Here is a 14,438-nt window from a genome sequence, read left to right as displayed (position 1 = left end):
AGAGAGGAGAGTCTGCATACCTGCAACCATCCAACAAGAAAACATGGTAAGAACCAACTTAACTTTAATTGGGAAGACAGGTGTCATAAACACCCCTCTCTTGTAATTAGGGTCACAATAAAATAGTGGCTTAAACATAGACTTAAATAGCTTGATGTGGACTTTAAAGGTGTAAAAAAAGGGGGCCCAGAGAGAATTTAAAAAAAGGAAAAAGGATTTAAAATGTTAGTTTTAAAAAAATAATAAAAACAATTGGGAAATCAAGTGAAATTATGAAAAATTATGGGAAAGGAAGAGGAAAAAATAGGGAAGAAAATAGGAGAAAATTGGTTAAAGATGCGAGGGGTAGAGAGAGAGAGAGAGAGAGAGAGAGAGAGAGAGAGAGAGAGATTTAGCACTTTAAGAAAGAAATTGGAAAAAATGACGAGGAATCAGGAAAAATAAGGGTGTTCGTGAGATAGAAAGAAAAGGAATTAGAAAAATTAGGAAAATGGAAAATTAAGAAATTAAGTGGATGCAAAAGAAAAAGGAGAATAGTAAGTGTGTGTGTGTGTGTGTGTGTACCCACTAGTAGGATACAACACACTAGGTGAGACAGTAGGTCATCACCCAGTGTGATGACCTACTATCTACCCGAAAAGGACTAGTAATGTTTTAGAAGTGTCAAATAAGTAGTGGAAAAAGAGTAAGAGAAGTGCTTGAGTAAGACATGCGATTTTGGAGCAATGGGAGCTGTTGGGTTTGCAAGTAACCAAGGGAAAAAAGAGTTTATATGATAGCCATAATAGGGATGGAGTGGGCTAATCTGGGAATTGTTTAGGGTGGAAGACTTCTTAGAAAGAAGAAAAAACCAAGAGAAAGAGAAAACTGCTCAAGGAGCAATGAAGTGAGTCAAAAGGCAATGCCACGATGACTTAAATGTAATAAATGCAACCATCCAAAGATGCTTGGGATGAGGGAGAAGGAGCCAGAAGAGGGTTGTTGAGACCTTCTGATTGGAGCGAAACATCCCATGAAAATTTTTGAAATGAAAACATGACACAAGTTAGAGAAAGGAGTCAAGAAGCGAAAAAAGGCCTTAATAACTTAAGTGTACTATGTGCAACCATCCAGAGTTGCAGGGGAAAGGAATGTGTGTGGAAGACAAAACAACAACCCCTTTTGCATAGTGAAAAGATAAAAGAGTGAGGGTAAAGGATAGAAAGAGAACATCATAGAATTAAGGAAGAGTTTGAGTATGTAGGTAAAGCACCTACGAAATTGCATAAAAAGTATATAAGAGCTTTGATAAGAAATGATAATAATGTTTTTCCAAAAAAAAAAAGGAGCTTGGTAAAGTCCTAATAAGCATCTCTTTTATCCGAGAGGAGAGTCTACATACCTGCCACCATCTAACAAGAAAACATGGTAAGAACCAGTTTAACTTTAATTGGGAAGACAGGTGTCATAAACACCCCTCCCTTGTTATCAGGGTCATAATAAAATAGTGGCTTAAACACAGACTTAAACAGCTCGATGTGGACTTAAAGGTGTAAAAGAAAGGGGCCTAGAGAGAATTTTAAAAAAGGAAAAAGGATTTAAAAAGTTGGTTTTAAAAAATTAATAAAAATAATTGGGGGAAATCAAGTGAAATTAGGGAAAATTATGGGGAAGGAAGAGGAAAAAATAGGAGAAATTTGGTTAGAGATGCACACAGAGAGAGAGAGAGAGAGAGAGAGAGAGAGAGAGAGAGAGAGAGAGAGAGAGATTTAGAACTTTAAGAAAGGAATTGGAAAAATGAGGAGGAATCAGGAAAAAATCAGGGAGTGTTTGTGAGATACAAGGAAAAGGAATTAGAAAAAATAGGAAAAGGGAAAATTAAGAAATTAAGTGGATGCAAAAGAAAAAGGAGAATAGTAAGTGTGTGTGTGTGTGTGTGTGTGAGTGTGTGTGTGTGTGAGGGAGACACAGAGAGAGAGAGAGAGAGAGAGAGAGAGAGATTTTAAGTTTTTTGATTGCTAGGCATTCCTTTGGGATTGGGAGTTTCAAATCCAGACAAGTGGAAGTGGGTTCTTGAATAATTCAAATAGATGGAATGGACTTCAACAAACATAGTAAGAAGAAGAGTGGTTCTTAACCATTGTCGTCATCCCATGATGATCTTTATTTGTCTTATTAGATGCCATCCAAGAAATGCATTTACTCCCTAGATTAGGCATCATCGATATCCAATTGGCTATTGCCTCTCTTGTTTTTAATTGAACAACTTACTTCCTTCCTAACCCTTCTTCAAATTTTGCAATTTTACTACTAATAAACCTCTTGGGAAACACTTAAAGTCTATGCAAGAAATGAAACAACACAATAATTGAAACGTAGAGTTGGAATAAGAGTTGACATGTAGAAAGCTAAAATAGAATTGTTATTCCCAATAGAAAATTGAGAGGAAGTACCATCCACATATCCTTAGACCTATGGGCCTTGTTGGAGATTTACATTGTAGTGAGAAAGCTAGAGACTACAAACATTACACACCATGAGGACAAGCCATAGCTTAGTACAAATATATAAAATCAACACAACCAAAAATCTAACAAAGTCCCATAGTCTAGTAATGGACTTTGCTTTGGAATGGACTATGCTTTCATTGGCATGCGATGGAACATATGGGTAGCCAAAGAAATAATTGGCCGAGTGAAGCAACACAAATTTCGTAAGGCCCAGGAGTTTTTGATGACTTTAGACTCCTAGTCAGGTCATGGGATTTTTGGATGAGATGGTGTGCATCATAAAGGGGTGATCAATGCTCTTCTCCCCCTTATTTGCAAATCATGGTGTTCCTATATCTATGAAGATCCCACGAGGTTTGGGTGCTAGCCTCTATCTCTGGGAAGCTCCACTTCTTAGTTGCCTTAGTAGCTAGTTATTTTGAAAAGCTAGACCAGATGTATAAGAGCCTGGGACTATCAGAGGAATTTTTACCAGGAGCCATTTTTTGTTTAGGGAGCTCTATTCACACCCCTCTCAGGCTGGTAAGCCTTATGTTGATTTTCCTCAAGCTTAGAATATTGCTACTAGGCCACATGATAACAAGAACAAACATACAAGCCCATACTACACGTGGTGGTAAAATCAAAGACTAGCTTCCCGTTCAGCTGAGTCACCATTGCTTGCACAAGGCGTATTTCCAAGATGCTTGTGTATGTGGCCCTATTTATTAGAAGCTCCCTTTATCTCCCTATGTATGTCGCCTTATGTTTGTGCTATAAACGATTCTTACTTGCTGGGAGAATAGGAGGCAATGACTCTACTCAAAATTTCCCAACAAGTCAATGATGACCATGGTTGACATTCAAGTCATTCTCAAGTCATGGTGCAACTCAAACAGTTTGTAGATGGGAAGAGCTCATGAAAAGGTGACTTACCTGCCATCTACAGGTGACCCAGATCTTGATTTATCTATGGTTATATTGGAGAATATATTCATAGGAGAAGACATTGGCTACCTTGTCAATTTGAGAAGTACACTCAAAGTGTTAGAAGATTGTCCCATTTTGATGAGGTTAATATAGGCTAGGATATACTGTTAAGCATGACTCTGACCCCGAATTTTTGAGCAATTTAATATCATGAAAGTAATTTTTGGGAGATATATTACTTGAGATAAGGAGAGACATTGTGTGATTACAATGATTTCATAGGTCTCTTACATTAAAGTTGAGATTTATTGTGTTACGATAGTTTAAAAAAAAAAAAAAGCTAAGCAAGTACCGAACGATCATTTCTCTGGAAGCTTAAAAGAGAAGTAGTCCCATTGCTCTATATCATTCCCCTCGGTGTATGGGACCATATATTATATGAGAATACATCCTTGATATGGTACTATGGACATGAGACTATAGCTTGGAATAATCTTTTACCAAGATTGAAATAGGACCATTTTGATTTTTTATGGTAAATCTTTAAGGGACACTGGCTGGAGTAATCTTTAATCTATTAGAGATGAGCTCGATATAACTTTGAAGTCTCAAGAAATTCCCTAGGTACTCTTAGTCATTCAGACCTGGTTTGTCTATTGACTTTAGAGTGATGGCTTTATAGGGAACACGAATGAACCATATAAGCTTTCCCTAATTTTTAGATTTCCAATACATCTTTCTTCAACTGGGAATGGAAATTATAAAAGGTCTCTTTTGTATGGTCTAAGGGATAGTAAAAAGGGAGATTCTCTTGCAGCTTGATGGATAATTTAAAGGGATATTACCTTCAATTTAGTAATCCAGATCCCAAATCTATAATCATGCTACCTTTAAAAGGTTCCCACATTCTCCCCATGAGACTCTTAAAAAACAATAAGGATTGTATAGTAGATCTCTAGTACTTACATTTGAGATCACTTTATATAAGAAACTTCAAAAGAATTGCCTTTTGGACTTAGAGATATAATGTATTTCAAATGCAAATATTTATAAACCTCTTTCATTATATGCCCTCTTGGGATTATGGATTTTAGTTGCAAAGAAAATATTTTTTGGAAAAATCAATTAAGGTTCCCTACCATTGGAATTCCCTTATATCCCCTTGGGAATTTGTCTAGCACTTTATTAGCATTGTTTTAACTTTTAAATTGCTAGCCTTTGATTACCTTTGGTAGAATGGAATGCCACGATTTGATATTGGAATTTTTGGGAGAATATGATTTTATATAGATGAAAAGTTGAGAAGGGTTGTGACTGATAAGTACAGAGTTTAGAATGGATTTTTGTACATTGAATCCTTTTCATGTAGAGGATTCTTTTGTGTTACACCAAGGATACATGTAAGTAGAGGACTATCAAGGGCTTCTTGATGATTTCTATATTTTCATGTAGTATCCCATGATTTTTGCTACTATATGGGATAAGGCTTTAAGGTGATTTTTCTAATAAATTTTAGCTTTTTAAAATGTCTTATCCTTATTTCTTGGCTTCCATCATATCCCGTTGATAGATTGGCATGGAGTACAACTTTGTACCAAACGAGAGCACCTTGTCGAGAATCCTACCATCAACGGAGTCTCCTATTACTTATCACACTTTACTGTACTTTTTGACTTCTTAAAACTTAATGTCAACCGTTGTCTTATAATAAGGCCAAGATTTGATTAATGTTGATCTAGATAGAGTTGAAATGGGCTCACAAATGTGTTCCGGCATTGAAGCCTGGCTTCCACTGCTAGAATGAATTGTACTAACTTTCATTTGATTGTGATGGTGCCAGGTGAGTTGGCATACCTCTCCATTAGATTTGCATTATGAAATCTTTGGCGTGATTTGATGGACTCAAGATACGACGTTGGGAACTTCGAGGAGTACTTTTTGGAAGATTATCTCCAATTATTGTAAAGTAGGAGTGAATTCATTGTTGGAGAATATTCTTGACTCTTTTTGTATTCTGGACATTAGTAGTTCAATTACGTATTGCACATAAGGCTTTGTCAAGAGTCCTTGGCTTTATCCAGGACTTGTAATAATTTCATTTCTCTCAGTTCTACTTTTCTTGCTAGGCGAATCCTCCAAAAATAGTTCCGGGGTAGGTAGCTCTATTGAGTGTGAATATGTAAAATTTTATTTGAATGTTATTAATAAATAACAATTTGAATATAGCACCTTTCACATAGTAATTAGCTCTTTGCATTTTGCACATAGCACTTTGCATTTAGGATATAATACTTTGCATTTAGTTCATAACCACACCGTATGTGCGGGATGCTTCTTCTCCAAAAATTATAATACCAAGAAAAATGTCCTTTACTAGGTTTATTTCAACTTGCACTTAGCACAAAGCAAAAGAATATTATTTCATCAAAATAGTCAAGCCATTGACTTTTTGAAAACAAAAATATGAGATGATATATTACCTATACCATGCTGACATCTCTTGTATGCACAAAGTTTAAGGGTGGGAATGTTTGCCATACTATCAAAGTTTAAGGGTGGGCAATGCTTTCCATAGTATCAAAGTTTAAGGGTGGGAATGCTGACATCTCTTATATGCACAAAGTTTAAGGGGGGGAATGTTTGCCATACTATCAAACAATGATTTATAGTATGTCGACATATAGCCATGTTTATTTTATGCATCGAAATAGATCTTAGATAATCAAATACTTGGTATTTCACAAAGCCTAAGGGTGGGAATTATTGTTATATTATTAAAGAATGACTTTAGTATGTCAACATTTAGCCATTTTTTCCAAGTAAAGTAGACCTCTCGAAATATTTTATGCATAAAATAGATCTCATAGAATCACTTGTGACCTATTAGAAGTGTTTGATAAGTCTATGTACAAATTGATTCTTTAAGGCTCTTAATTTTGTATTTATACTTATTACAAGCCAAGCGAAGGATATCATGAGAGATTTGGGCCAAGTGAAGGGTATCATGGGATATTTGGGCCAAGCTATTACCCTTCGCTTGGCTATTACTAGCCAAGCGAAGGGTGTCATGAGAGATTTGGGCTGGGTTTTGATTGAAAATAATATTGTGGTCTCAATAGGACCTTACTTTGATCGAGACCGAATCAAGACCCATATCCGGGTCTAGTTCTCTCTACTGCTAGTTCTAGCATAGGCTAAGGGTATGTAGCCCTATTTTGTCAGCCAATTTTTGTATTCGGTCTTTTTTGGGCTTGACCAACCCCTTAATATATGCGGCATGTTTTTACAATTTAAAAAAAAGTTCATATACTTTGGCCTTAGATTGTTCTTGTAGAACTTGGAAAGAAGATAGGACCTTTTTCTCCATGAGCATCATGCTTTAGAGAATATGAAATTCATTAACTTTTGCTAATGTAAGGAGATACTGGTATGGAATATTTTTAACTTTAGATACATCATCAGAACATGCGTGCATGCGTCCATGGTGCATGCACGTGCACACTCACACATGCACGTGTACACACATGCATGCATGCACTACAAGTGCATGCAAACTTGTGCACACATGCATGCATGCACGTGCACTTGTGCATGTGTGTGCCATGAACTGCGCACACATGCACACACACACACACACACACATGCATGCATGCACTCGCACGCGCGCACACACACACACAGGGGGGAGAGAGAGACACAGAGAGAGAGAGAGAGAGAGAGAGAGAGAGAGAGAGAGAGAGAGAGAGAGAGAGAGAGAGAGAGAGATCCCCTAGTAATACATCCTTAGCAATACAACATTACAGAAATCAACCACATAATTATTCTTGGCGCAATATCACCAAGTCGGTGATACATATTTATATCATTAAAACCTTTCATTTTCTTAGAGCGTCATAGAACACTCTGTGACTTATGATTTATAGGCTGATCTAATGTGTTAGTCAAAGCCTAAAAACATGGAGTCATCTTGCATTAAGCATGTAGCTTAATGAGTCACATGCATCGTGATACAATAGATTCAAATTGTGAGTTTAGCTTAATGAGTCACATGCCATCCACATTATACTAATGTAGGTAGCCAAATAGTGGCCTGCATGCCATCTCCTTGTGGGAGCTAAGAATTAGTACTTTAAATTAAACAAAGTTATAAAACATATGGAAGCGTTGATGTGCAAAACATGTACTTGAGCATTACATTCTTTTCCCCTACCCATCACTTTCAATAGAATTGACTCACACATCACTTTGAAGGAATCTCTTAATGAGTTATAGAAATAACAAGCAATGAAGCCTCTCTAGATTGTGGTTCAAATTATGAATTCCAATCACATTCTATCAAAGGTTTTCTCAAGTGAAGCTAGGCCAAGTAATAATAGAAGCGCACTAAAGAAACCCATGTGGTGGTTGAACTGTCTCCTCAGTACTCCTTTGAAGATGACAATAGATGAATAGATCAAATTGTCACATGACATCATGCATTATAACTTATGAACTTGTATGATTGTCATGCATAAGCAATGAAACCTAGGGATTTTATATTTGACTTTGATGATTCATTCACACAGTGATGGATTCAAAACAAAATGCCTTGTTGGCTGTTGTGTTAGGGTCATCAATGCTAAATAAGATTATTCCCTAAAAATAGGCAAGCCATTGAAATTTTTAAAACGAAAATATTGGATGATTTGTTACTAAATCAAGCTGACATCTCTCCCATGCACAAAGCCTAAGGGTGGGAATGTTTGCTATATTATCAAACAATGAGTTAGAGTATGTCAACATATAGCCATGTTCTTCCAAGTAACGTATATCCCTCTCTAAACACTTTATGCATCGAAATAGATTTAGAGAACCGCATACTTGGCCTTTCACTCCAATTCATAGAATATCACTGGATATCTTGACCTTTAGAGACTTTTGTGTCCATTCCTAAGCCCAGCGGGTCCACTAGGGTTTATTGTATGGTACCACATGAGTGTAAGGGAGGGGGGTTATATAAGGGAAGGAAGGTACATTTTATAAGGTAAGGTCTCATAAATAGGGGGTAGAAAAGGGGAATTTTCATAAATTTATTGCACGCAGGTGACATCTCCTTATTACTACTAGTGAATCCCCCGTGTTCCTAAGCACCTTGACTTATTAGAACCGTTTGATAAGTTTATGCACAACTTAATTCTTTAAGGCTCTTAATTTTGTAGGTATACTCATACAAGAGATTGAAACTTTGTGGAAGAATTCAAAGGATTGTTAAGTTACAAAAAATTCTTAAACTTTCTAGAAAATAAAGGCTTGCACCATAAGTGTACCAAATCGTACACCTAAGAATTGATTTGACAACACTCTTAACTAGTCAAGCAAATGAACTATTTTGATTCATGTTTTCAATAATAAACTTGATGCTGCTTTTCCATTGTTTGGATTTGTCTAAAATCGAGGCTTAAAGCAAAACATTAAGCACTTCAAACAATATCTTGGTCATATCTTTACAATGCTTCAAAAAAGAGTGATTTCATACTTGTGACCATGATCGCCAGTGTTTTCTTTTCTTATGTGCATAGCCCTAGAATTCTAGGTTCCTATTACTTCAGCCTCAAATTTGTCCTTCTAAAACTTGGAAGGAAGATAGACTTTCTTGTCCATGAGTGCTCTTCATAATGCTTTTAGAGGATATAAAATTCATAAAATTTAGCTACTATAAGGAGATAGCAATATGGAATTATTTTTTATCTTTAGAAATATCATGAGGGCGTGTGTGCATGCACGCTCACACAAATGCATGTATGTGTGCACGTACATACATGCACAGAGACATGCGTGCATGCATGCACGCACGCACACACACACAAATCGGCACATGCATGCACACACATAAGGGGGGACTACCTAAGAGCACCACATTCCTACTCTATGTATATTGATAGAGAAATGGGGTGTGCGGGGAGGGGTGGTGGGGGAGGGGGTACTAAGAGCGTCAAATTCGTCGGTGTGTATATTGCAAGGATAACAATATCATATCCTCCTTCAAAGGACATTGTTGGTGGAGGTGGTGGCTTAATTTAATCGCAAACAATCATAGAGCTCAAAAAGGTAATTTCAAAGTCAAGGGGGGAGAATAAGAAGATCTATTGTGATGTCACGTCTTCAAACTTATTTTACATGTCTATAGTCACATCAAAATTCAACAACAATGTTTCCAACATATTGACAAACATTTTAGCCTCATTGCAATAGTATTAGCTGACTCCTTGTGGTAATGCATTCAAACTTTGATAGGTGTGACAATCGGTGTGTTTTTGCTATTTGGTCCTTAAAAGAGAATCCAAGCCTTTGTCAAGTTAAACTTGCTTAGATAAGGGATTCTCTATAAGACCCAAAAAAAACAGGTCTAGAATTTTCCTTTTTTCTTTGAAGTGGATATCCTTGTACCTCTCTTTAAGTTCTTGGGACGGCTCATTGTTTTTCTCACTCTCTTTCAACAATACTTTGGTGGCCTACACACTCACTTTGCATGAGTGTAGGCCCCAACATACACATTGCCATGGGCTTGAAGGCTTGCATTATGTGGCAATAGGCTGTGGGTTCCAATCCCACGGGCATTAAATTTTGCATAGAAGAAATCCCCCACCTGGGCACTTGGGTAGGGAGTCTTGCTTGATGAAACTTGGGCACCGACAAAAATTGTGCCCTGGATCGCTCCACGTGGCTCATCGCAATTACTTTTTTTGTGTTGGTTGGGGGGCGAAATGTTAGTTGTAACGCTCAGATGGATAGAGCTCTAAACTCAAGGAAAGCATAGGTTGAGCTCTACACGTGAGTACTTAGGCTAGGTTCACACCACTCGCTCGCCATCCTCCAAAAGGAGGGATGGGCCCGGACACCGACACAAAAGATTTGTGTGTGGTCTCCTCCAATTGCTACATGATTGGTCCATTCCATCTCCTCTAATTGCGACACCAATCACAAGGTGTTGACATAAATTAGCAGCCTGACAACGGTTGGGTGGTGTGAACCATCAGAGCCATCCTCCAATTCTATTTCCATCTCCATGGTCGAGTAGACAGGTTCCCACATTATCAGGCAGTGTGCACCTAGCTATGTGCCGCTCAGTGCATGGAAATGCTAACCCAACTCCTAGGGGGTAGGGAGTCCCCCACCCCCAGCACAACTAGTTAGGTGCATGGTGCCGGTAGATTCCCACATTGTAACAATCCTGAGCTTGATCAGGGGAGGCACTGTCCACCTAGCTGTGTGAGGCTAAGGGCGGGTTCAGACCACCTGCTCGGACACTGAAGAGAAAAGGGTCGTGGGCTTACTTGGCCCAATACTAGAATCGGGGCTGGATGCGCTTGGGAAATATTCCTCTCCGCCCTCTCAAGGCCGCGCTAGGTGATTGAACTCGGGCGACCGCTCTCATATCCCCCTCTCCCTTACGACGACGAATGGACTGCAATGAATGTGCGAGGCAGAAGATCTTTGTGGTGTGAAACACTCGGCCCATCCTTCATAATCTTGCTTTTCTTCCTTGTGACATAGAGATGGTGCAATCGAGAGCCAAGACACAATAGAGGACGTGTTGTACCTAGTGGTGATTGTTGTGGGGTGGTTTGTGAAACCGGGGTAAGGTGAAGGGAACTGTGGTAAAGGCAAAGGTCATCTCTTTCACTACCTTCAGTTTTGCAAAAAACCTCCCACAGCTCAGTTTTCGCCATCGCCATAGCTTCTTGTGAGCACCATCGCCATAGCCCTCCCTCTTGCCTTCCGATCTCCCATCTTTCGTGGATTGCTGTGGCGCACGTTGCCTTTTGCCCCTCGCGCTGCGGTCTGCCCCGCCCGTCCGGACCCCCTACGCCGCGCTGACGGACTCACCGCAGGAGGAGGAGGAGGAGGAGGAGGAGGAGGAGGAGGAAGTTGAAGTGGAGGAGGTGCAGTAATACACCGGGAGGAGCACACATTGACATGAAGCTTCCTGCTCCCGCTGGAAGCAGAAGAGCTCGCGCGAGCTGCAGAGACTGAGCGAGAGCAGGAGGAAGCGAAGGAAGAAACAGAAGGGAAAAGAAGGGAAGGAAGGAAAGAAAGGCAAGGCGAGGGAAGAGTGTAGAGCTCGAGTTTCTGGCTATGGCGATCCGCTCTGGTGGCCGAGGTAGCCCTCCCAAAGCCTCCGCTCATCGCCTCTTCGTTCCCACAATGCTGCTCCTCGTCTTCGTCACCGCCGCTGCTCTGCTTCTCTACAACGGCTCCGAGCCCATCCTCCACCCTGTGAGTAAAAACGCCTCCCTCAGATCCACCCCCTTCATCGTTTGCCTGGCGGGAGAGAAGGGTTTCGTGTTGCGAATGCCTGTCCGCGTCGAGCTCCAACGCCTCCAGTCCTGTGACGAGCGACGCAGAAATGCGGGGCGTTGCTTGCTTTCTTGCTCGTCGTGTCGGCGATGGCGTTCTGCGGATTGGAGAATCTGATTTGTTGTTTGCCTCCGATTGCGTGTGTTTTGCCTCGAAGATGGCGAGGAAAGCACAGATCGATAACAATCTTTGTCTCGCTGCTCAGCAGGTTGGCATCTCAAGAACACAGATAGGTTCCACGCATCTCCACGCTTATGTCGCTCGCACGCTGCGAGCTCTCAAGTCGGATCCCCTCAAGGCCAAGGTCGAGGCCCTCTTCAAGCAAGCTCGGGACCAGGTTGCCCTGGTCAATGCGTACGCATCCTACGCCAGAAGAGCTAAGCTCGACATGATGAAGCAGCTGAGGAATTTCACGGAGCAGATGAACAGCATCAGCGATCTCATTACGCGGCCTGAGAACCGAGCACTCCAAGATGCAGCTATGGTGGATGAAGAAGCCCTGAGGCAGTTCGAGAGGGAGCTCAAAGAACGCATCAAGGTCACCAGGCAGGTCATGACCGACTCCAAGGACTTCTTCGACAATCAGCTCAAGATTCAGAAGCTCAAGGACACCATCTTCGCCGTGAACGACCAGCTGACGCGGGCGAAGAAGCAGGGCGCGTTCTCCAGCCTGATTGCTGCGAAATCGACTCCCAAGAGTCTGCATTGCCTGTCGATGAGGCTGTTGGAGGAGCGCATTACGAACGAGGAGAAGTATGCGGAAGACGAGCTACCTGTGGCAGAGCTCGAGGATCCGGACCTGTACCATTACGCAATCTTCTCCGACAACGTGCTAGCAGCGTCGGTGGTGGTGAATTCTGCGGTGAAAAATGCGAGGGAGCCGGAGAAGCACGTCTTCCATGTCGTGACGGACAAGATGAATCTCTGGGCAATGCGAGTGTGGTTCAAGATGCGTCCTCCCAACAATGTCTCCCACATCGACGTGAAAGCCGTCGAAGATTATACGTTCCTCAACTCCTCCTATGTTCCCGTCCTTCGACAGCTCGAATTAGCAAACCTCCAGCGATTCTACTTCGAAAATCAGATGGAAAACGCCACCATAGATGCTCCCAACATGAAATTCCGCAATCCCAAGTACCTCTCCATGCTCAATCATCTTCGGTTCTACCTCTCTGAAATGTACCCCAAGCTCCATCGCATCCTCTTCCTGGACGACGACGTTGTTGTGCAGAAGGATCTTACGGCACTCTGGGAGATAGACATGCAGGGCAAAGTGAATGCTGCCGTGGAAACCTGTTTTGGGTCCTTCCACCGTTACAACAAATACATGAACTTCTCGCACCCTCTCATCAAGAAACGATTCGATCCCAACTCTTGTGCATGGGCTTACGGAATGAACATGTTCGATCTGGACGCCTGGCGAAGGTTGAAATGCACAGAGGAGTACCATTACTGGCAGAACCAGGTGACTGATTGTGCCTTCAATTTGTCCTCCAAATCTGATGCTTGCTATAATTCATTCACAAATGTCAAGCTTACACTCGTTTCGTCGTTGGATCTGCAGAACGAAAATCGTTCCTTGTGGAAGCTCGGAACCCTTCCACCAGGGCTCATCACTTTCTACAAGACTACAAAACCTCTAAATAAGTCTTGGCATGTTCTTGGACTGGGCTACAATCCGAACATCAGCGCCGAGAAAATCAAGAACGCAGCAGTAATCCACTACAACGGCAACATGAAGCCATGGCTGGACCTTGCGATGAATCAGTACAGAGATTACTGGACGAAGTATGTTGATTATGGAATGGTATTCGTACAGATGTGTAATTTTGGGCACTAGAAAACAAGTCTCAAAGGTTGGTACTATTCCAAGTCTTATTGAAAGGGTCCTTAATTAGGCATGTTGAGACAGACAGAGCTCACAATTGGACCAAGCATTGTTTTCAACTTGCTAGGGCCCTGGCTGAGTAAAGCTTGTGGACCTCGATATATTTTTTGAGGGTTCTAGTGAGTGATGCTGTAATACTCCATTTTTTTGGGTAAAAATTCTTAGTACTGCCAGCCAATGGGGACTAAGAGCTTTGTAACTTGTGTATCCGGCTCAATTTGGGTAATGGGAAGTACAGGGCCAGCTGGCTGAATCTTGTTCATTTCTTTTTGGGTCATTTGCATTGCTGAATTTGGAAGTGTAAGTTGCCGTTGTTTTGCACAAACCCAAAATGGCCATTAATATGTAGCAATATTGGCTATACTGTAAATACAGGATCTCGATTCCCATTATCAGCTTTGATTCTTAAAGGCTAGCCCTCCATTTGAGTTGCTTGTCACCTTCTGAAAACTTGCATGCATGATTAATTCGTGTCAATGTCTAAGTTAATTTTTAAATTTTTTTCTCACTTCTTTCCTTTGTTCTTTCGCACATACCGAAAAAAACTCTAATTTGCAAGATTGGATTTATTTAATCTTATGAAGGTTTATATATAGAGAACGTCAACATATGCTTTCTTCTTGCCCTTGACCTCCAGAGGTCTGCTAGAAACACAGAATGAAGACTTTTGTATGGATGAATGGTCACGCGTGTGTGAAATCGAGGCATGCATTATACAAGGACCACTCTCTTTTGGGCTCTTAGGACTTCCCTGGGGATGACACTGTACAGTGTAGATAGTTAGGCAGGTAGCATTGTGGAATGAAAAGGAATTC

At 40.8% G+C, this 14,438-nt stretch overlaps 1 protein-coding gene across 2 annotated transcripts; it reads left to right on the top strand.

Annotated features, from left to right (window-relative positions):
* The first annotated feature begins 11,110 nt into the window (after positions 1-11,110).
* On the top strand, positions 11,111-13,938 carry LOC147887229 (galacturonosyltransferase 8-like). Of its 2 annotated transcripts, none has more exons than XM_087394164.1 (3): positions 11,111-11,654; positions 11,941-13,200; positions 13,300-13,938. In XM_087394164.1, exons 1-3 carry the CDS (start codon positions 11,514-11,516, stop codon positions 13,573-13,575), a joined length of 1,677 nt encoding a protein of 558 aa, XP_087250290.1. In that variant the 5' UTR covers positions 11,111-11,513; the 3' UTR covers positions 13,576-13,938. The 2 variants fall into 2 exon arrangements, with proteins under 2 accessions (XP_087250290.1, XP_087250292.1); XM_087394166.1 differs by having other exon boundaries at positions 11,944-13,200; positions 13,300-13,937.
* The last annotated feature ends 500 nt before the right edge of the window (positions 13,939-14,438 follow it).

Source organism: Dipteris shenzhenensis, chromosome 23, assembly GCF_047967505.1.
Source record: "Dipteris shenzhenensis isolate YYH24624 ecotype China chromosome 23, Dip_SZ_1.0, whole genome shotgun sequence".
In the NCBI taxonomy this organism is placed as follows: domain Eukaryota; kingdom Viridiplantae; phylum Streptophyta; class Polypodiopsida; order Gleicheniales; family Dipteridaceae; genus Dipteris; species Dipteris shenzhenensis.
This window is presented reverse-complemented; position numbering and strand designations above follow the sequence as displayed.

Excerpts from the sequence above, each read along its gene's own strand:
- LOC147887229 (XM_087394164.1), top strand. The coding sequence starts at position 11,514 with ATGGCGATCCGCTCTGGTGGCCGAGGTAGCCCTCCCAAAGCCTCCGCT. Across the intron at positions 11,655-11,940 it reads CCGAGCCCATCCTCCACCCT|CAGGTTGGCATCTCAAGAAC; the intron begins GTGAGTAAAAAC and ends CTCGCTGCTCAG. Across the intron at positions 13,201-13,299 it reads ACCATTACTGGCAGAACCAG|AACGAAAATCGTTCCTTGTG; the intron begins GTGACTGATTGT and ends TTGGATCTGCAG.